This window comes from Pan troglodytes, chromosome 10 (genome assembly GCF_028858775.2).
Source record: "Pan troglodytes isolate AG18354 chromosome 10, NHGRI_mPanTro3-v2.0_pri, whole genome shotgun sequence".
NCBI classification, from domain to species: Eukaryota; Metazoa; Chordata; class Mammalia; order Primates; family Hominidae; genus Pan; species Pan troglodytes.
Window position 1 is genome coordinate 115332675 of NC_072408.2, and position 23803 is coordinate 115356477.

The following is a 23803-nucleotide window of genomic DNA, read 5'->3' on the forward strand; positions in this document are numbered from 1 at the left end:
TTCTTTGTAAACACACAGATCCAACTGGCAAAGGGGACTTTAAAATAATCACTACCTTATTTCTGTCTGAAATAAATGACAAGTGTAAATTGGCCAGTACCAGGCAGAGGTCAGTGCCTAGGCTTGCATCCTGCTCTGGACGCCTTGCTCCAGTGGAACCACAGTGATTACCACAAGGAACAGCACATCTTGGCTTTTCTGTCCTAACAGGAAGCTAATTCATCCCGGGTTAATCCCCCCGTGATCCATGAACTGGTGCCAGCCAGGACGAAGTTTGCACTAGTCTACCATGCAAGCACTTACGCTCCGTATGTCTGCGGCAAAAGCATGGGGCCACCTGGTGCCTTCCTGGTCTCCGGCTTCTCTGGAACTTTCCTCTGAGGAGGGTTGCTGATTGCCACTTTGATGATGTTCTCTTTGATAGTCATGCCGTCCATCTTCATCACAGCCTGCGATGCCTGGGATTCATTTTCATACTCCACGTAGGCCAGGCCCTGGAAGAGGCAAGATCCAGAACCAAGTCAGATCCCACAGACTGGGGACGCAACCTCCTCCCGCAGGGCAGGCACTGGGCTTCCTCCCAGAGACCAGCAGACCAGGCCACAGCAAACGACCCACCAACAGGTTACCTTCCCCACCACTGCATCCTCTGTCTACAGGCTTATTTCCCCACCCTACTCTCCTTCCCGAGTGCTGCTACGCACTGTAACTTCAGATAACCCTTCCAAGTTCAGTACACCTTGTACGTGCTGCAGAAGTAGAAAGAAGGAAAAAGACAGATGGACCAGTATAAATCCAGCAAATAAACCAAGAGGTGGATGGGACACAGGGCCAGCAGCCCAGGTGCCCAGGTGAGCCCTCGTGTTTCTGTGCCTTCACCCACTCCCTCATTTCATCCTCTTTTTCTCTCCATTAACCTGGATAAAGGGGAGGGAGAGTGGGCAGTGGGTAGACAGTAATGAAACCACTTACTACTCAAAATGGGGCACAAAAGGACTTAGCAGGAGACTGAGGGGGCAAGAAGGAAAGGCAGGAGAAGAGGCACTGCAATGGAGGGACTCAAGGGGCCTGGTTGGAGGCCCCAGAGAAAGAGAGGCCTGGGACAGAGGGAGAAGGCTGCAGGAGGGCGCCCACCCCAAAGCCCGTATGCTGCTGGTCACAGGGCTTCCCCCAAGCCCCACAGCCAGGGGCCATAGTGTGGTGAATTCATGATCCTCTATTTCCAAGTGCCTTATTCTTTTTAGTACAATTAACTACAAACAGGTTAATCTGACTCCAAATATAAGTAGAGCTAAGTGTGCAGATCTTTCTGTGAAATTAACTTTTGTTTCTCAGCAGACAAACTAGGAACCCATTCTAGAGGTTAAATCATCTTTGAACAGATACAGAAACGAAGTTTGCCCAAGCCTTGAAGACAAGGCACAATCTGCTCTGACTCTGACCTTTGGTTTGCCAGCCCGGTTGGTGACCAGCCTGAGGTCCTTCACGGTGCCATGAGCCTTACAGATTTCTTCTAGTTCCTCTTTAGTACAGGAGAAAGGCAGGCCTGAGATGAACAGCTTGTGTTTCTCTAGGGAAGTGCTGTACCTGAACACCTATAGGAAGAAGGAAGACAGAGAAAAACCATGATTCGAGGCATGACCCAGCTCACCTGACTCCTCTGACACCAGCCTTGTCCCCATGAGCAGCCCAGCCAGGCAGACTAGAGCCAAGCCATGCTCTGAAACTTGTTAATGGGGCCACCGGAGCGAGTCACTTAACCTCTCCAGGCCTCCATGTCTTCCTCTGTAAAACGGCAAGAATAAAAGTAACCATTCACAGAGTCTCATGAGGAGTCAATGAGCTGACACACATAAAGCATTCAGCACAGTCCCTTGTCATTACTAAGCACCCGGCAAGAAGGAGCCATGCCATGACTCAGACCTCAGTCAACAGGCTTAGGATGGACCTTGGCTCACAAGGAAGTTTAGATCCAAACAGAGCGTAAAACTTCCATGTCTATCCTAAATATCACTGCTGCAGGAAGAAAGTGCCTGTCTAAAGCAACCACAGATGAAAGGCATTCTTTTTTTCCATAACCTACCTTAAAATCGGGGTTTTTGCTCTTATCCACACAGGGGGAAACAAACATTGGCCTCCCTTCTACACTTTTCCGGTCCATCTCCAGTGCCTGAAGGGCTGATTTCTCTTCTTTAAACTCCACATAGCAGTAGCCTCGGAAATCCCCACGGTTGCTGAAGATGGGTCGGATCTGGACCACCTCCCCACAGGCCTCGAAGAGTGGCCTGAGCTTCGCGTCCGGCTCCTGCATGCTGTAGGGCAGGTTGCTGACAAAGACGGTGATGCTGTCCTTGCTGCTGTCGTGCAGCACCTTGGGCATGTCCCTCTTCAGGGAGGCTGCCTTCTCCTTCTGCTTCGAAGGGGGCTCCACATCTACAGCAGCACATTTCCCAGCGGGCCCTGCTGCTACTTCTACATTTTGTGTTTCTCCAGCTGCAGGGATGCTGTTCTCGACCCTTCTGCGTTTGGAAGGCTGCTCTACAGGTTTTCAAAAGAAAAGTAGCCATGGTTAACTGTTACTTCTCTTCAGGGAGCTTGAACAGAGGTGTGAAGTGAAAGTGCTGTGACAGCTGCATGTGACACTCACTCCCTCACCAGATTCAGAGGGGCAAGCACCACCCTGACAAGTCTTTTGTGATCCGCCTGACCTGTCCCACGACTTTCTGTGCCCCAATTACACTCGGGTAAGTGGGCTCAATCAAGTGGAAGTAATAACATAAATCCCCATTGTCCACTCTTAATTATACAAAAGGCCAGTGGATCTCAAAGTTCAGAAGGCAAATTCCAGGGCCCCTCTCCTACAAAGCCCAGATCAGCAGGGTTGGGATAGGACATGAGAATCTGCACTGGAAAAGCACCCTAGTGACTGATACCCGTGCCCCAGGGAGCACATTTTGGAAAGCACTACAAAGGATCTGTGGTTTCTAAAACACTTTCAATATGGCCTTGTGTCCTTAAGAGAGCTTAACCACAATCTTCTACTGCAGTCTGTCCTCACCACTGCCTCCAGAGGGCCAGTACTGAAGCTCAACAGACATCAGCCTCCGGCAAACAGACCTCCCCATCAGTTCACCCGCTGCCTTTCCAATGCAACGTAAGCCCTGCACACTGCTACTGTATTCAAGAGTGTCCCTGGGCTGGGTCCAGCTGACTGGCCCACCTACCACTCCAGCCTCCTCGACCACTGCCCCATCCCTCTCTAATGCATCTGAGGTCAAACCCAATTATCTGCTGCTCACAGAAAATGCCAGGCTGTGCTGTGCCTTCAGGCTGTACTAACATTGGCTCCCTGTCTAGCTCAGACCTTCCCTTCTCGCTGCCACAGTCACTCGGTCTTCCCCCTGGATGCCGCATCTCTTCCCCCACAGTCTTCCTGGTACGAAGTTGACCCACTAGTGCCTTCTTTGGCCTCCACCAGTATTAACAATGCCATCTCCCACAGTCCTGATCACACGCCACGCCCTGATCACACACCACTGCGGTCACACATCACATTTGTCTTATTCTGCTAAACTGGGAGGCCAGTGGAGCAATGAGCCATCCTCAGTCATTTAGGAAAGCCCAAACAAGGTGTGCGAGCAAGGTCAACTCAACGATGGATGACTCCATTCCCAGTTCTCTCTGGCTCACACATCTGTATTAAGAAAGTATACAGAGTCCTTTCAAGTCCAGAGACAATTCTTTTTTTTGTTTTGTTTTGTTTTTGAGACAGTGTCTTGCTCTCTCTCCCAGGCTGGAGTGCAACGGCATGATCTCTGCTCATTGCAACCTCTGCCTCCCGGGCTCAAGTGATTCTCCTGTCTCAGCCTCCCGAGTAGCTGGGAAAACAGGCACCCGCCACCACAGCCAGCTAATTTTTGTATTTTTAGTAGAGGCAGGTTTTCACCATGTTGGCCAGGTTGATCTTGAACCCCTGACCTCAGGTGATCCGCCCACCTCAGCCTCCCAGAGTGCTGGGATTACAGGCATGAGCTACCGCACCCAGCCACCAGAGACAATTCTTTACCTTGACTGACTCTCTGAAATAAATATGACCCAGAGCTGCCCGTCCCTGAAATTACAAGGGTGAAAGAAACACTGCTGGAAAATTCCACTAAGTCAGAACCATTAAAAGCAGGGCCAAGGCCGGGTGCAGTGTCTCATGCCTGTAATAACAGCACTTTGGGAGGCCAAGGCGGGAGGATCACTTGAGGTCAGGAGTTCAAGACCAGCCTGGCTAACATGGTGAAACCCCGTCTCTACTAAAATACAAAAACTAGCTGGGCATGGTGGCTGGCAAAGTGTAATCCCAGCTACTTGGGAGGCTGAAGGAAGAGAATCACTTGAACCCAGGAGGCGGAGGTTGCAGTGAGCCGAGATCACGCAACTGCACTCCAGCCTGGGCGACAGAGCGAGACTCCCTCTCAAAAAAAAAAAGTAGGGCCAAGCCTGGCAGGTCTGTGCAGGGTTGGGGCTGCAGCAGTGGTGCGGGATGCTAGAGCCTGAATGGAAGGAAGAAGACGGGCAGGCATGGGGCAGTGACAGGGACCCAGCAGCCTAGATCTGGAAGCCTGAGTGAAAGAAGCAAGGGTGTCCGTGCAGGGCCGTGCCTGGCCCCGGGTGTGGGAGACCAAACAGGGTGGGGATGGCACATATGAGAAGGGGAGGCAGGCACAGGAAGTTGATTACATACCTACAGGGGCCAGGTGGAGTAACTGAGGATGCTGAGAATAGAGGGAGCCAAGTTTCTCAAGGTCAGAGAAGGGCGTGACACAGCTGGGCACAGTGGCTCACACCTGTAATCCCAGCACTTTGGGAGGCCGAGGCAGACAGATCACTTGAGGCCACAAGTTCAAGACCAGCCTGGCCAACATGGCGAAACCCGATCTCTACTAAAAATACAAAAAATTAGCCAGGTATGATGGTGCATGCCTGTAATCCCAGCTACTTGAGAGGCTGAGGCACAAGAATCACTTGAACCTGGGAAGCGGAGGTTGAAGTGAGCCAAGATCACCCCACTGCACGCCAGCCTGGGCAACAAAGCGAGACTCTGTCTCAAAAATAAATGAATAAATAAATTTTAAAAAGAGAGAGAAGGGCATTGCAAGTGTGAAGGGGAACCCTATGGTGTTAGACCGGACTGGAGGTATTGGTGTGAAATCATGACTTTCAGTATATACAAATAGTTACACAAGTAAATATGGTCATAAATATGTGTACACATGCACACGCACGCGCACACACACACACACTCCCTACCCTCGACCACTCAGGCCTGGGAACAATAACCAACAGCAGTGAGCACAACTAGCACCTTCTAAATACCACTCATCACTCAAAGGAACCTTGGAGAAATGATGGATTCCAGGGCTGAGTTATGGAAAGTATAAGATGACCCTTGGGTATTGTGTGCTAGAAGGTAAGGAACTGATGAAAGAACAAGGGGACAGGTCAAAGGGACATAGAAGCCTGTGTGAAGGAACTCTTGCTAGCCAAACCTGGGATAAGCAGAGAATCAGCATAAATAATTCTCAAAAGGGTCGTCACCAGCGATGGAACAAAGCGAATCACAGTCCACCTGATGGGACTCAATGGGCAGGCCACAGGAGCACTTGTGCACTATTCCTGCCCGAGATGCATGAGTGGAATCCAATGCTTAGGGAGCATCAGACACACCCAGGCTGAGGGGCACAACACAGCAACTGGCCTGCCTCCTTCCAAGACTGCAGGTCATCAGAGTAAAAAAAAAAAAGCTGAGGAGTGCTCCAGACTCAAGGAGATCCAGGAGACAGGACAACTAAACACAATAGTGCATCCTGAACCGGATCCTTTCACTACAAAGGACATTATCAGGATAAATGGGAACCCATAGCTCATTGCTAACCCCGGCTCTGATGGCTGCATTCTAGTCATGCAGAAGAGGGCCCCTTGTTTGCAAGACATACACCCTAACAGTGATCAAAGGGTAATGGGTATCAAGCTGGTAATGGTTCAGGGAAGAAAGTTCTTCGTACTGTATTCGCAACTTCTCTAACTTTAAGACGTTTCAAAACACAATTTCTCAAGAGCTCCTTACCTTCTTCATCATCGCCCCACTCTTTCTCATCGTCCTCATCTGCTCCGCGTTTCTCTGGGCCTCTGATCTTTTTCTTCTTTTTTAACGCTTTCTTCTCGGCCCGAGCTCTTTTCCGTTGTTCAGCCTTTTCTTCTTCTTGCTGCACAAGGGCTGCTTCCTTCTCTGCAGCCTAGAAAAGTGGGAAGATGATGCATCGCTGGATGTGGCAATTACATTCACTGTACTGATTTGTCATGAAAGGGGAGAAGGAGTGGAAATTCATTACTAATGAAAAGCAGAGATCAGGAGAAAAACGTGGACAGGCTCACGGCTGTTCCACACCAGGGCTCATTCAGGTTTGTTGGAATTCTGGATCTGATGTCTCTGTTACATTAGCAATTTCCTCACCCTAATCATTACTCACCAAAAGGAAGGCAAAAAAATCCATAAAACTGGCCAGGCGCGGTGGCTCACGCCTGTAATCCCAGCACTTTGGGAGGCCGAGATGGGTGGATCACGAGGTCAGGAGATCGAGACCATCCTAGCTAACATGGTGAAACCCCATCTCTACTAAAAAAATACAAAAAATTAGCTAGGTGTGGTAGCGGGCACCTGTAGTCCCAGCTACTTGAGAAGCTGAGGCAGAAGAATGGCGTGAACCCGGGAGGCAGAGCTTGCAGTGAGCCGAGATCATGCCACTGCACTCCAGCCTGGGCAACAGAGCGAGACTCCGTCTCAAAAAAAAAAAAAAAAATCCATAAAACTGAAGCCCTAAATAAGTTGGGGTGTTCATGTTCCACTCACTAGGCTAAGTGAGGCTCTTCTTTATTCTTTTTCATCAATTCTCGTAAATTTTAGAGCCAAAATTCCCTCACTAAATGAAACAAGTACTTAATATTGGGGCTGATGTTTTAGAACAATCTAAAAATGACACAAGACAGGTTTAAGCATTGATCTAAATATTTTTAAATTAATACTGAGTAAAAGACACTTAGGAAAATGTAAAACATCTTGACAAGAAACATCCATACCAAACTGAGCCAAAATAGCTACCAGAGGTGCCAATGACTTCAAACATTGTCATTACCTTCATTCTCTGCTCATTGACACGAGCTAATCGGGTTTCAGTTTTCTGAACAGCTATATCCCAATCTTCTAAAGAACCTTGAAAGAAAGAGAAGCAAAACTTTCACTCTTTAGGATTTTGAAGGATACAATCACATAAATTTTTCTTAATTTCTCTGTACCTCCAGAAGAGATCTCTCCCATCAAACAGTAAGAAAATGTAATCCCTGTAGGCTTGAAGTTCAGAATTCAAATAGTCCTTCTAAGTGGGTTTAAAATGTCCCTTTCCTTTCAGGAGAGACTTGAAAACCAGAATATGATCTATTAAGGGCTCTAAATGGCAAAGAATATGAAAACGAACGTTCTAATGCAAAAGTACATTTATATTAAGACTGAAGAATTTTAAGAGGTACTCAAATGTTGAGGCATTTATTTCTTATTTTTTGGTGGTCTTTGATTGCCAGTTCTGAGGGGTCCATACCCAAAATCCAGACCAATACCCACAGATAAGTTCACATTATTTTTCTATTGGTTCTAGCTAACACTGAAGGCTCTGAAATTTAACAAGGGATGCAAAGGACACATTGAGCCATTTGCCTCTCCAAGCTCCTTTGTTGGATAGATGTTGTACTAGAGCACAGTGACTCTCAAAGGAGGGATCCTGCCCATCAAGAGACATTTGGCAATGTTAAGAGACATTTCTGGTTGTCATGTTTGGTTGTGGTGGTGAAGCTGCTACTGGCATTTCAGGGCTAGAAGCCAGGGATGCCCCTAAACATTGTATAACGCACAGTCCCCCCCACAAAGAATTAGAACCCTGTGCTACAGTGACATCACAGAGTCCTCCTTGTAGCTGCAGAATTTGAGAAGAGCTGCAGGAGGACTCATTTTCAGGACACTTGTGACAGTCTAATCATAGGGCACCACCTAAGGTGGCAGCGTAAACACAGTCTGTCCCCAGACTGTAACCAGATGCTCCTACTTGAGACCAAACAGCAAATGGGTTAGGCTCCAAGCCAGAAGAGAGCTGGGGGTCCCACCTTCTGTCCTCTCCATGGTGAGTAACACTTCGCAGACGTGCTCTGGGTAGTCACTGGTGCACTGGACGGCCCGGTGCAGAGCCTTCCGGCAGTGCTGGGTGTCACCATGCGCTCTAAGGCAGAAAACAAAAAGTTGCTGCCACCAGGACACAAAGTGGAAGGCACTCGAAGGGAGAGGCCGTCTTCTCCCAGGTAGAAACTCACTCTTCAGTAACTCTAGCTTCTGAGAAGACCTTAGCTTTCAGATCTATCCATGATGCTTTCTCCTTCCAGAGTCTCTACAGTCACCTACGAAGTATTTCCCTGAAGCACTCTCTCCCTCAGCCATGTAGGGGCTACTGGAAAGTGTACCTGATATTGTGATCTGCAACCAGCATTCTGCCTTTACAGCATTCACATGTGCGGCACATGGCGGGGGAGTCCAACAGCTCTCTGTAACCTGATACAGTCCCCAGGGAAATTTTACTATGGCGTCCTACTGACAGGAGAGATGAATCCAGGGTAGTGTCAAATTTCATACCCAGAGTCAGATCTTTTTTTTTTTTTTTGAAAGGGAGTCTCGCTCTTGTCACCCAGGTGGGAGTGCAATAGCACGATCTCGGCTCACTCCAACCTCTGTCTCCCAGGTTCAGGGAATTCTCCTGCTTCAGCCTCCTGAGTGGCTGGGATTACAGGTGCCCACCACTACACCCAGCTAATTTTTGTATTTCTAATAGAGACAGGTTTTCACCAGGTTGGCAAGGCTGGTCGCAAACAGATCCTTTTTGTACACTGCTAATCACAACAGCTACACAATTCTGCTAATCATAACTGTTATGCAACAGTGTATTCATATTTGTTTTTAAAACATTTTAAATATACATAATTATATATACATATTATGATGCTCAGAATAAATTCAGAGCACTGGTTCTCAAAGTAGGATCCACGTACCCCTGAGGATCTCCCAGAGCCTCTCGGGGGCCCTGCAAAGTCAAAACTCCTTTTATAATAATACCAAGACATTACTGGACTTTTTCACTGTGTTGACATCTTCAAGACAGTGCACAAGTAATGGTGGCCCTTAGCACAAATCAAGGCAGTAGAAATCTTTTTAATGCACTGTGTGATGAAATACTAAGTACACTTAAAGCCCTTCTGCATACTGAAGTACAATGATTATTGCCAAAAAAAAAAAAAAAGCATATTACTGTTTGAGTTGCAAGCTAATCAAGTCATTTTTTTCAAGGACACCATTTTTACTTGAAAGGAAACTTGAGTGACAAACCACGGTCAGTTACTCAGACCTGGGTATTTGGCAGACATTTTTGAAAATTAACAAAGTGAGGCTGCCACTCTGGGGAAAACCACTGACATTATTTGTTGCATGTGATAGAATTCAAGCTTTCAAGTGAAAATTAGAATTTTGGAAAACTTGTATCTGCCACCACAAGTCTGACAGCTTCCTACTTAAAATACTTTTCAACTAAGATCAATACAGATACGAACAAATACGATTTTTTAATACTATAGGATGAAATATGTCAACATTGGAAGAGCTGCATGATTTAGTGAATTGGGATTTTTCCAAATAATGTCATAGAATTGTGGCATCAAGTAAAAGATAAAATAGACAAATGGGTATTACTGTAACAGACTCTGTCAATATGGTTTCAGATTCCACATGCAACACTGAAGTTTTGCTATAATATGTATGAAAGAAGAATACCCACAATTATCTGAAAATGCTTCTAAAATACCTTTCTTTCCTAACCTCTTCAATGAAAACAACAGATCACAACAGACAGAATCAGTAACAGACATGAGAATTTAGCTGTCTTCTCCTAGGTCAGAATAATTTGCAAATAAATATATTTGCAAAAATAGAAAACACTGCCACTTTTCTCACTATATTATTTTGGGGTCTGGAAAACAGTCACTGCTCAAAAAAGATATTAATGTTAGATAATTTGTTATATTTAAATAAATTAAAATGTTTTTTAGATTTCTCAATTTATAAATTATAAATATCAATAGATATAACTCACATACATAAAAGTTTTTTGGGATCCTCCAGTTTTAAGAGTGGAAAATGGATCCTGAGACCAAAAAAATTGTGAACTGCAGATCTAGGGGGATATTCAACAAACTTTAACAGTGGTTATCTCTGGGGTGGGATTATAAGAAACTGTCACGTTTAGCCGGATATGGTGGCTCATGCCTGTAATTCCTACACTTTGGGAGGCCGAGGTAGGAGGATCACTTGAGGTCAGCATGACCTACATGGTGAAACTGTGCCTCTTCTAAAAAAAAAAAAAAAATCCAAAAATTAGCCAGGTGTGGTGGTGCACGCCTGTAATCCCAGCTACTCAAGAAGCTGAGGCAGAAGAATCGCTCGAACCCAGGAGGCAAGGTTGCAGCTGAGACTGCACCACTGCACTTCAGCCTGGGCAACAGAGTGAGACTCCCCATCTCCCCCGAAAAAAGAAAAGAAACTGTCGCATTCTATCACATATTTTTGTAAATATTCTAATTTGGGCACACAGTGTTTTTTAAATAGGGAAAAAATCTTCAAAAAAGAAAACCCAGCAATGTAGCAATGTTATGCAATGAACAACGTTCAAGACAGACTGAAAAGTCGGTCACATTCTTTATGTTTTCCCCATGTTATAAATATTGTTAGGCCTATCTTATTTCGTTCAAATAGTTTTAAAGGCTTGTAACACATGCATGCTATAATTGCCTTTTCATTACAAAAAAATTTAAACATAGAAAAGTCTCAAAGAATGGGTCATGGTTATGACTGGGTCAGTAATTTGAGTTTTTTTTCTCTTAGCTTTTTAGTATTTTCTGCTTTTCTATAAAAGCAAATATAAAAAACAAATAGCTCCAAAAGGTCAAATAAAATATCATGCCCAAAAATCAAGACAAAAACAAATTAAAAGAAATGCATGGCTATAAGAGTTCCAGGCACAAAATATCATGTCTGGTTCTCTAGCCCTGCCCATTAAAAATGTACCCACTACTGAAAGAGACAGAATGAAAGAAAACAGCCCAGTTCTAAGGAGCTAGTCCAAGCTGGTAGGAGTCAGCCAGGAGTGAAGACAGGTGCACAGCTGACAAGCACTGCCTCCCTCCCCACCCCGAGATCAGTTACCTTTCCAGGTTGTAATACTCTAGCCACATGTTGGCGTACTTGGCATTTCCTCTGGTCATGATGCTATCCCAGAGTTCCCGAGCTTTCTGCATGTTATTGCACAGTCGAGCCTAAAGTGCATCAGCAGGCTGTTAGGAGACCTGAACCTTATGACGTCGACACCCATCATACAACACACTTCCAACAGACACACATAAAAAGCACCCCACAACTATTAGTGTTACAGATGTCCCTGGGCATTCCCCAGGCCTCCCTCCAGTGGTAAACGACCCAGCCCAAACACTTGAGCCTTTCTGCAGCCACGAGCTAATCTACCTATGTTTCCTGAGAACCGAGAGAGGGAGCGCACGGTACTTACTCGACAGTACTAGATAGTCATGTTTTTTATTTTTATCAAGCTTAACTACAAGTGTTTGAGAGACAATGTTAAAAAAAAAAAAAGACTGATCTAGTATTAAATGCACACTCTGCTACTAATACTTACAAACTGTGACTTGGGCAAATTACTTAACCTGTAATTCTCAGTTTTCTCATCTTTAAAATGGTTAAAAGATAAGCATCCCATATAAAAACTACCTGACAAATGTTAGTTTCTTCTATCTGACGCTCCCTCAGAGGAGAAAACATGATTAGAATTGTTACAATCCTACCTGCTGATCAAGGGAGGTTCCGTGTCTTACTGACCTTGGTCTCCCTGACCCAGTAATGACATTCAAGTGATCATATCCTCTAATTACTTGTCAAATCATCTGTCTTCTACATTAGATAGAAGCCTTACTAGCAAAGGAATTCTATCTGTCTTATTCCCACAGCACCTAGTACAGTGCTGACAAACAGTACACGCTCACTGTGCTCTCACAAATGAAGCAAAGAGACAGAGACAGAAGTAAACGAGTGAATACCTAGCATCTAAACATTTACTGCACAACTTCTAGCTGGGAGCTAGTATTTTCACCAACATATTTACAAATATGTGTCAAGCTACGTAAATAACATGAATCCTTGTGGAGCCTAGACCATTACCTAGGTAATAACATAAATCCTTATAGAGCTTAGGCCATTATCTGGGATTCTGACTCAATTTTAATTAAAGTTTAATAGGATGCTATTAAACAATGGTGGATGAAAGTGCTAGATGTGTCAAAAACATTTACCTCAATCCTAGCCCAGTTCTGCATAATCACGCAGCTTGGATCACCACTCTCATTGAAACCTTCAAAAACAGAATTAGTAAAATTAGAAAGGAACTTGGAGACAAATAGTCGCTGGCTGAAAAGGTACATCAACCAGGAAATAGTACAGACAAGGAAATACAACTGGGCAAAACCACAGGCTGGGGCATACTTACGCTCTTCCACCTCCTGCTTCAGATACTCCAAGGCACGAGTAAAGGCGGCCCTCAACTCCTCCAGCTCTTTACTGGAGTCTAGCGGAAAGTGCAAAAAAAGGCTTTAGGAAACCACATAGCCTGGCTTTGTTTTATTTTTTATCCTATGCTGAAACTGCCTGGAGACCCACTATGTACCTGGCATCATGCAAGGGACACAGAAATAAAATTGCCAATTCCTGCCCTCATCACATAGTTGGGGAGAAAGAAATTTGAACAGAATAGAGCATGGACAGCGTGGTGAAAAAGGCAAACACAGGGTGCTGTGGGGGGGGAGTCTCCCCCAGCTGGGGTGACACAGGCAAACAGGAGAATGGCTAAAGGCTACCTGTATGAGGTGACAGCTGACATGAGTGTGCAAGTACAAGTTAGGGGTTTTCTGGTTGTTTTGGGGGGGACATGAAGGGGCAAAGGATCCCACAGAGGTACAAAGATTTTTCTAAAACACAGCAGTCTTATTTCAAGAAGTATTTAGGATAAATAAAAAGACCTGAAAGGAGAAATGAGAGCTAAGACTAAAAAGGCTGGCAGGAGCCAGTATAAACGATTACTCTCTTGCTTTACAATCCACATCATGACTTGTTAAAGACAGAAATTGCTAAGATTTCTGGGGGAAAAAGTCACCAATACCTAGTCTACATCATTTGCCCAATCACAATGTATCTGGGGAACTGGGACATCTCGCCAAAAGTTGTATTAAGAACATGTTCAGCTCTAAAGTGAAAAACATGTGCTTAAATACCTTGTTTGAAATCAACCCTTCTCCTCAGGTAATCAAGGTATGCCTGCCAAATCTCCACATAATCAGTGGCCTGGATGAAGCCGGCATTCAAAGCTTTCTCGAAGGTTACTGGAGTTGGAGAAAAGTCAGGATTTGTTACCAATTCAAATGGAAACTAATAGAAAGTCACTACATTCTACTGACTATAAAACACTACATGACTTTAAAGACTAATAGATGCAACAGAATGAAATGAGCTAGACAGGAATGTTGAAGACAGAAGTTGCTACAGCACTCTACAGACTGTGTTCTAGAAAAAACTTCTTCCACAAGACGCCCTGCAAGAAGAGTTCCAGATCAAGCAAGTTTGGAGAAAAGACTACAACTTCTTAGAAAATACAATGAATATTAGCATGTTAAAAAGCTCTAAGAAGCCACAAATATAACCAGTTCATCTCTCACTCAGAGCCCTTTTTGTCACTACACTCCATAACCCAAAGAAAACCCCAGGGAACACTGATGTAATGACTTTGTCACCGCTCTCTGTTTTTCACTTGGGACAAATAGCTTAGAAGTTCTCCCACAAAAACATCCGCACCAGAAATTACTTGATGATCAACTCCATGTCTCTCCATGGCCAAGAGGTACCGACTCCATAAGGCAACTGTCCAGGGGCAGTTTCTAATAGCGCGGTTATGTACAGATAAAACCAAATCCTTTACTTTCAGTTGTCGATCCTATGATAAAGAATTCCAGAGTTAGGAAATTACACTTTATTAAGCATTCACCATCAACAAGACATTGCCAGCACGACCAAGTGATGAAAGAAATGTCCTTATAAACGTCTCTTGTGACCTGGTTTCCTCAACAACAACAAAAAAATCACTAAGGGGAGTGGAGGAGAAGGAGAGGAGCAACTTACAGGTTAAAACAGCCTTAAAAGACGTCAGCCAACCCTACTGGATAGACCTCATTTGGATCCTTTTATACATACACACTGAAATATTTTATATACACATACTGAAATATTTACCAACGAAATATCATTTCTGGATTTGCTTCAAAGTAACACAGAAGGGACAAGTAGGTGAGACTACAGATCAAAGTAAACTAAAGCTATAATTGTTACTAATTGTTGAAGCTGGGTGAGGGGTACAGAAGTTTCATTTTACTGATCTGTCTACTTTTATATGTTTACATTTTTGCCATAATAAAAAGTTAAAAGAAAAATATCAATTTGTTATAAGTCCTCAACACAGACAATATGCTAATTTTACTTACAGTTAGTGACCATTTTTAAATAACTTGAAACACTAAAACTTTCTAAACGAGTTGGCAAAGAGGAGAAAAAGCGGATGGAGGAAAAGCAAGAGTAGGGCCATATGCAACAAACTCCTGGCACTCTTACTGATTTTAAGTAGATTCTAAATTGGCAAAAATAAAATGAAATTAGAACAGTGATCTTACTAGGTACTGACTGTAACGGATCCATAAGTCTGGGACAAGGCAGTTCTCGACCAGGGCGCGCTCAAAGATCAACTGAATGCGAGCAGGATCGCCAATTTTCATCTCAAAATCGATATATGCTTGATATTCTGCCAGCCTTGGTGCCTCTGCCTGCAACTGGAGTACAGGAAAATTGTATTGAATTTAGTTACCGGCAGGAAGCACAACACATCTGCAAATAAAATAAATTTTGGCAAAACTGGCTACAGTAACTATGAATCGCCAAATCCTCACTCTCAGAACCACTCCACTATGGCCTCTACAACTTCTTGAGCAAAACAAGAGTCTTCTCATCTGGTCCAAAGTGCCAGTTCATGGCAGTCACTACAAAGGCTCCATAAACCCTTTTCTAAATCCATTCCTAGACCACAGGGAATTAAGTAGCCCATCAATCAGGAACTGAGTGAAAGAGCAACACCTTTGCCAGTGACCACTGTTAACCACCCTTCCAAACCAGAAGTCATGTTCTTGGGCTACTGAGTAGAGTTAATACAACCAAACTGGAAAATTTTGGTGCCTGATGCTATTTCAGGTTTCTTATTCCAAATATCAGTTCCTGGAAGAATGTAGATAAATGCAGAAGATGAAGGCAGCTGTGCTGAATGTTTAATGATCCAAAGACATACAATCAAATTCTTTTTAGAAAAAAATCTTATTCGACATGTTTTCTCTTCAGGCACATTTTGCTGATGGCCATGACATAACTGAATGATTGAAGTTTTGGGAAGCACAGGTACATGCAAATCATTTACACATGAAAAAGAAAGGATGAAGCAGTGCAGGAGAGTAAGAGAACACACAGACTCCATACGTAGAAAGGGGATGTTTCAGGGCCTCCATTTCCAGTAACGAGGAAGAATTAGTTACCCAGACACACTGTACCATTCAAAACAACTAAAACTGCTAAATTAAATATAATATCTTCTTAAAAGTCATCAACAAACTGGCAAAGAAACAAGAAATACTAAGGACTAAGGACAAAATCTAAATGAGGGTGGCAAGCTAAGTAAACATTAACCTTTTGCTGGCTTGACGTATATTAAGAATCTGACCTTCACAATCCTATTGTTGGCAAAGAAAGATAGAAAAAAAGAGTAAAGAAGCCCAAAAAACTTCAAGCCAGTCCACACATGGACCTACTGCAGTGAAATTAGAGGACAGCAAACCAAATCAATGAGATCTTAAAAGCAGTCAGACAAAAAAAGTGACTACCTCTGAAGAAGCAAGATTTATACAAACCGCTGACTTCTCAACAGCAAAAACAGACATCAGAAGACAGAAAGATACAATCAATTGCTGAGAGGACACATTGTCCGTCTAGAATTCTTTTGCTGTTGTCGGTCTAGAATTCTATAGCCTAAGAAAATAATTTTCAAGAAGGGAAGCAAAGACCTTTTTGAACACAGAAAATCTGTTACCAGCAAATCTCCCTCGCAGGGGACTCTAAAGGTCAAGTGTTGAAGACACTGGACAAATTCATAATATTATTATAAAGCTTTACAGAAAGACAAGATATAAGTAGCAGAAACCTATACTATGTTCATAGATTGGAAGATGTAAATTCTTCCCCAAATTGATCTCCAGCTTCAATGCAATTCCAATTTTAAAAAAAAGATTTTAAAAATATAACTAGAAAAGCTGATTCTAAATCCGATGGAAGCATTGAAGGCAAAAAAAAAAAAAGCCAAGATCCTCTTGAAGAGGAAAAAGGTGGATGGGACTCACCCTATCCAAGAGCAAAACATTATAACTCTCATCATTACAACAGTGTAACATAAACCAGTGGGACAGAACAGAAAATCCAGAAGAAAGACCCACACATAAATGGACAGCTAATCTATGACAGATGTGGCACTGCACATCAGTGAGGGGAAGAAGGAATGATCAAACTCAGTACTAGAACAACTGGTTCTCCATATGGAAAAATGAAACCAGACACGGTCTCATACCACTCAAAAATCAATCCCAGGTGGATGAGGGCCTAAATATGAAACAGAAAACTATAAAACTTTTAGAAGAAATTAGAGCTAAGTAGGGAATATTTTTTAAATAAGCACAACAAAAGCACAACCAAAAGGGAAAGAATTTGAATCTAATTGGATTTATCACTAAGAACTGTTCATCAAAAGACACTGTTAAAAAATAAAAAAGTGAAAAGGCAGTTGCAGTGACTCACGCCTGTAATCCCAGCCCTTTGGGAGGCTGAGGCAGGTGAATCACCTGAGGTCAGGAGTATGAGACCAGCCTGGCCAACATGGCGAAACCCCGTCTCTACTAAAAATACAAAAATTAGCGGGGCTTGGTGACAAGGGCCTATAATCCCAGCTAATTGGGAGGCTGAGGCAGGAGAATCGCTTGAACCTGGCGGGGCGGAAGTTGCAGTGAGCCGAGATCACGCCACTTCACTCCAGCCTGGGTGAAAGCGAAACTCCAGTCTCAAAAAAAAAGAAGTGAAAAGACAAACAACTGGGGAGAAAATCTGCAACACATACAGCCTAAAATAAGACTTAAGACAAAGCACTCCCACAAATCAATTAGAAAAAAGATACATCAAAAGGGAGATGGGTCAAAGACTTTTTTTCTTTTTTTTTTTTGAGACGGAGTCTCACACTGTTGCCCAGGCTGGATGGAGTGCAGTGGCGCGATCTCGGCTCACAGCAACCTCCACCTCCCGGCTTCAAGCAATTCCCCTGCCTCAGCCTCCCAAATAGCTGGGATTACAGGCGCCCGCCACCATGCCCAGCTAATTTTTTGTATTTTTAGTAGAGACAGGGTTTCACTATGTTGGCCAGGCTGGTCTCAAACTCCTGACCTCGTGATTCGCCTGCCTTGGGCTCCGAAAGTGCTGGGATTACAGGCATGAGCCACCCCGCCCGGCCCAAAGACTTTTTTTTAAGAAATAGGGTTTTGCTTTGTCGCTTAGGTGACAATGCAGTGGCATGATTACAGCTCACTGCAGCCTTGACCTCCTGGGCTCAAACAATCCTCCTACCTTCGCCTCTGGAGAAGCTGGGACTACAGACACATGCCACCAAGCCCGGCTTTTTTTTTTTTTTTTTTTTTTGGTAGAGACAGGGTTGTGCTACGTTGCCAGGCTGATCTCAAACTCCTGGGCTCCAGCAATCCTCCCGCCTTGGCCTCCCAAAGTGCTGGGATTATAGGCATAAGCCACTGTGCCCAGCCTGAACACTTTAACACGCACAAAAATTTGAATGGCCAATCCACGTGAAAAGATGCTCAACTTCATTAGTAACCAAGAAAATACAAATTAAAACTACAATTTCAAATTCATCAAATTAAGTAAAATTTAAGTATGTCCAATATCCAAGATTGGCACAAGCAACGAGAACTCTCAGATACTGCTCACAGCAGTGCGAACTGATAACCTGGAAAACACTTTAACATCACCCTATGATCCAGCAAAGTCATTCCTAAGTACGTATTCTAGAGAAACTCTTTTTCATGTGTACAAGGAGATACACACAAGAATGTTCAGAGTGGCGCTGCTCCTTCTCCTAGCAAAAAACTGGAAATGACCCAACTATCCAGCAACATGGATAAATACATTGCAGTACACAGACAACTTTACAGCAGTGAAAACAAATGCACCGGAATTATACTTAGCAACATGAGTAAAACCCAAAAGCATATTCAATGAAAATAAAATATACAGCATGATTCCAATATATAAAAGTTCAAAAGCAAGCAAAATTAAACAATATATTAATTAAGGATACTTTCATAGCTTGTAAAACTATAAAGAAAAGCAAGGGAATGATTATCACAAAAGTCAGGAAAGTGATTACCTCTCGGGAGAGGGAGGAGGAGGCAATCGGAGAGGGGCACATAGGAGACTTCTAAGGTACTGGCAATGTTCTATTTCTTAACCTGGGTGGTAGGTACATGGATGTTCACTTTATTATTAGTATGTAAACTGTATGTATACATTTATACACTCTATATATTTCACAATAAAACATTTTAAAGATACTGTTTAACTCGCAACTATCCATCAGGGAAAGGTTTGTAGAGAGACGTTTACTATAAAAGAAGCCAACACTTACCAGTGCTTCTTCATAGGGTTTATATTTCTCCAGCTGCTGTAGTGCTTTGTTATAGTTCTGAATTACTGACTCTGGTATTGGGTCTTCTGACCATTCTTCATACTCTGCAAATGTGGCCTCCATATCTATTGAAAGATGGATTCAGCCCCGTGGGTCTTGCCATTGGGCTTTATCAACCCAAACACAGATTAAGCCATGAGACTCAGGTGCCACTAGCCCCTCCCACATCTGTGGCATGGCAGCTCTTACTGATCAAATTCTGATTTCTGCTGAGCCCAAACCTGTCTGTAGAATCTGTCTTAAAACAATGTCCCAGGCAACCCTCCCAGCTAATTAATCAGTCAATGACACTAGTGGCAATGATTTAACAACACTTACCCAGTGTTACCTATGTTCTACCACTTCACATCCATTAACTCATTCAGTCATCCCACTCTACAAGGTAGTCTATTGTGATCCTCATTTTGCAGTTGAGGAAACTGAAGCAGAGGGTTCAGTTGCTTGTCTACAGTTAATGGTAGAGCAAGGCTGTGAATCCAAGCAGTCTGGCTCAAGTTCGCACTCTAATCATTATGCTAGGTTGTTTCACGCTGGTAGGTGAAATCTGCAAGCCGGCTCAGCTCTAGTGTTTTCTGCATGATACCCAACCATTTGATTAGACGACTACTTTATAACTTGTTAAATCCAATAAACCATGAAGAGAAATAACATGTGGGCTCCAGTAAAGTTGCCCAGAGGTTCTGAGTATGTACAACACATGCCCGTGTCTAGGGAACAAACAGAACAGCCATGCCAAACTCTTCCCATACTCAGAAAAATCCTCCCAGCACGCACACACTCATAGCTCCAAAGACTCAAAGGCTTAGATTGCCAAAATGTATTTACCAAATAAGGAAACTCTTTACCAAACCCCAAGAAACTCACTAATGAGTATTTCCAATCAACTGCACTTCTGAACCAAATCCCTCCCATAGAGGAATGATCTAAACTCATGTAAAATTCCTGCTGTTATGGAAGAGGTTACTTGTGAAGAGAAAATGATTATAATGGAACTCTTGTTCAATGAAGTTTCCCCAAAAAATACAGGTGTCATTCACTATTCCTTTCAGAGACCCTATCTCTGCCTTTCCAACTAGGTCTCAAAGGAGAAAAGAGCTCTCACCTGGGAGTCAGGGAGTCTGGCTTCCAGTCCTGCCTCTGACCCTCACAACCCTCTTAAGCACTAACATTCAAGATGTTTTTACCAAGGACCTCATCCAAAGAGACAATATCCAAGGAGAGTAAGAACACCAGCTTTACCTGCCTCACAGGATGGTGGGAAAGGTCTAACTACATGTTGTTCCCCAAAGCATTTTAAAAACCATAGAGGGCTGGCTGTTGACATGTCAGTTTCTCTTACCATAGAGTGGGATCGCCAACTGTCGCCGGAAAAGACTGTGGACTTTCTCAAGCTGTGAATCAAAGGTTTGTTCCCGGTCAAAAGGGGAAAGGAAGCCAGCTACGGGCTAAAGAAGCAAATTAGTAGTAAATGACAAACTGTGGTTCTTTCTTTTTCTTTTGAGAAGGGTTCTTGCTGTCACCCTGGCTGGAGTGTGGTGGTGTGATCACAACTCACTACAGCCTCACACTCCAGGCTCATGCAATCCTCCCACCTCAGAGTCCTGAGTAGCTAGGACCACAGGCATATGCCATCATGCCCAGCTAATGTTTTAGTTCTTGTAGAGATGGGGTCTCACTACATTGCCCAGGCTGGTCTTGCACTCCTGAACTCAAGTGATCCTCTGGCCTCAGCCTCCCAAACTGCTGAAATTACAAGCATGAGCCACCGCACTTGGCCAACTCTGGTTCTTTCTACTTCAAAAAATATCTCAACAAATTTTCAGTTCAAGCTAAAAAAATTTATACAACCTCTTCCATACATATTGTACCAAATGCTAGAAGGGGAATAAAAAAAGGTTATCTATCACCCCACCACTAAGGGATTGGCAAAGACCATTTTCTTAACTATATGAACTGCAAGATTCATCATGGACATGTGTTTCAAAATAATCCTTCCAAGGAGACTTACAAAGACAGCCCCAGCCCGTTCAGAGACAACCACAGGTACTCACCCGAGCAGCTTCCACAATCGCACTTTCAAACTCTCGGTAAGCCTCCCAGAGGGCGAGTCCTTTGGTCATATGTAAACCAACAGACGAGAGAGCCCTTTCAAACACGGAGCGAACTTTCTCAAGGCCACCTTTCTGACCAATCCCACCAACTGAGTACTGGCCATACTCTAGCCAAATGTTAGGACCTAAAAATAAGAAGTGTTCAATTAGTTTGGGATATAAAATACCCAAATATCAAAACTGATGCATAACAAACGAAATGTGCCTACCAAAAAAGTACTCAGACAGCAGCACTAAATGACAGTGAAGGCCTAACAGCAGAGATGACCATAAAGGACTAAAAAACATTACAGTCTGGGGAAGACCATAGATCCTCAGAAAAAGATAAATGGTGCTATTAACAATGCCTGTGAGAGAGTAAGAAGGGGGTAACAGGATCATCAGAAATCATGGGAACACCATGCACTGCTAAAATTATCAGTGGCTCTAAAAGACTCATGGGCCACAGAGCAGAGGTACAGGTATAGTTTTTAAAAACACATTTGGCCAGGTGCGGTGGCTCACGCCTGTAATCCCAGCACTTTGGGAGACTGACGCGGGAGGACCACAAGGTCAGGAGATCGAAACCAGCCTGGCCAATATGGTGAAACCCCGTCTCTACTAAAAATAGAAAAATTAGCCAGGCGTTGTGGCAGGCACCTGTAGTCCCAGCTACTCAGGAGGCTGAGGCAGGAGAATCGCTTGAACCTGGGTAGGGGGGAGGTTGCAGTGAGCCGAGATCGCACCACTGCACTCCAGCCTGAGCGAAAGAGTAAGACTCTCTCTCAAAAAAAAAAAAAAAAAAACACACACATATAATATAGTTTTATATTCATAAAACACCTCTTATTTTCATTATTCAGATTATAAACCAAAAAACTGTGAATTCTTCTTGGCTCGTAAAGATACACAAAAAATTCTCTATCTCAGAACAGTCTATCTGGTAAGTAGCAATGCTTCTCACAGGGGGACTGCTCCCATTGGGAAATCAACAAGGAAGAGGATACAATATCTGAAAGGGGAAATTGTTTGTTTGTTGAGACAGAGTCTCGTTCTGTCGCCCAGGCTAGCATGCAGAGGCATGATCACGGCTCACTGCACCCTCTACCTCCTGGGTTCAAGCAATTCTCCTGCCTCAGCCTCCCAAATAGCTGGGACAACAGGAGCATGCCACCACACCTAGCTAGTTTTTTGTATTTTTAGTAGAGATGGGGTTTCACCGTGATAGCCAGGATGGTCTCAATCTCCTGAACTCGTGATATACCTGCCTCAGCCTCCCAAAGTTCTGGGATTACAGGCGTGAGCCACTACGCCCAGTCTGAAAGGGGAAATTTTTTTAATGCTTTTTTTTTTTTTTTTTTTTTGAGACAGAGTCTCACTTTGTCGCCCAGGCTGGAGTACAGTGGCACAATCTCGGCCCACTGCAACCTCCGCCTCCTGGGTTTAAGCAATTTTCATGCCTCAGCCACCTGAGTAGCTGGGATTACAGGCCTGCATGCCACCCCGCCCGGCTAATTGTATTTTTAGTGGAGATGGGGTTTTCCCCATGTTGGGCAGGCTGATTTCGAACTCCTGGGCTCAAGGGATCCACCTGCCTCAGTCTCCCAAACTGCTGGGATTATAGGCATAAGCCACCATGCCTGTCCTTAAAATGCTTTTTTTTGAGACAGAATCTCGCTCTGTTGCCCAGGCTGGAGTGTAGTAGCACAACCTCAACTCGCTGCAACCTCCACTTCCCAGGTTCAAGCCATTCTCCTGCCTCAGCCTCTTGAGTAGCTGAGATTACAGGTACGTGCCACCATGCCTGGCTAATTTTTGTATTTTTAGCAGAGACGGGGTTTTGCCATGTTGGCCAGGCTGGTCTTGAACTCCCGACCTCAAGTGATCCACCAGCCTTGGTCTCCCAAAGTTCTGGGATTACAGGCGTGAGCCACCACACCCAGCCTTAAAACGCTTTTTAAAAGCATTTTGTCCACAGCATTGTCTGATGTGGTCCCCAATTCACATAGAGAAAATATTTAAGACAATTATACTATATACAGGGGACGGTAAAGAGACTTAAAGGGAGGTGAGTCTTCTATACTTCACTTGCACTGGTAAGATGTCAATACCAGCAGGCGAGGGAGGTCTCTGTGGAGACAGAACAGCTCTGTATCTGGACTGCAGCAGTGGTTAGATGAATCTACACATGTAATAAAATGTCTTTTTTTTCCCATTATTCCAAGGTCAATTTCCTGGTTTTGATTTTGTATTACAGAAACAAGATATTGGAGGAAACTGGGTGAAGGGAGTACACAAGACTTCTCTGTACTATTTCTGCAACTTCCTATGACTCTATAATTACTTCAAAATAAAAAGGTTTTCTTTTAATGTTTTAATCTTTTTTTTAAAGCATCCTGTCCAAAACCTCTAAAAACCTATTGAATGTATAAAAGATCAGTGGAAATACCATGTAAGTTCTCACTGTCAATAAATCCTGAGTGTGAGTGTATTCATTCCCTTACTACAAGTGCTTCTTCCACTTTTATTTTAAAATTAAACTTCCTCAATTAAAGACCAAAGACAATGATAAGACAACTCAACTTAAATCTTGCTAATTGTGAAACTAACGTTCCCTTTTCTGGGTAGCAACATCTCATA

General features: G+C 43.7%; 1 protein-coding gene across 4 annotated transcripts in view; it reads right to left on the reverse strand.

Moving 5' to 3' along the window:
- SART3 (spliceosome associated factor 3, U4/U6 recycling protein) overlaps positions 1-23803 on the reverse strand; it is a 39236-nt gene that overhangs the window by 1790 nt on the left and 13643 nt on the right. Inside the window, exons 4-18 of one of the 4 annotated variants that reach the window (XM_001163755.6) lie at positions 21125-21309; positions 20413-20464; positions 19014-19138; positions 14911-15066; positions 14042-14180; positions 13465-13572; positions 12684-12761; positions 12490-12548; positions 11336-11445; positions 8200-8312; positions 7182-7258; positions 6116-6284; positions 2084-2538; positions 1443-1595; positions 304-494 (exon numbers count right to left, since the gene is read on the reverse strand). In XM_001163755.6, coding sequence (XP_001163755.1) covers positions 304-494; positions 1443-1595; positions 2084-2538; positions 6116-6284; positions 7182-7258; positions 8200-8312; positions 11336-11445; positions 12490-12548; positions 12684-12761; positions 13465-13572; positions 14042-14180; positions 14911-15066; positions 19014-19138; positions 20413-20464; positions 21125-21309 — 2170 coding nt within the window. Of the gene's footprint in view, positions 1-303; positions 495-1442; positions 1596-2083; positions 2539-6115; positions 6285-7181; positions 7259-8199; positions 8313-11335; positions 11446-12489; positions 12549-12683; positions 12762-13464; positions 13573-14041; positions 14181-14910; positions 15067-19013; positions 19139-20412; positions 20519-21124; positions 21310-23803 lie in introns of all 4 variants that reach the window. The other 3 variants (XM_009426169.3, XM_016924118.3, XM_016924117.3) reach the window with 3 other exon arrangements.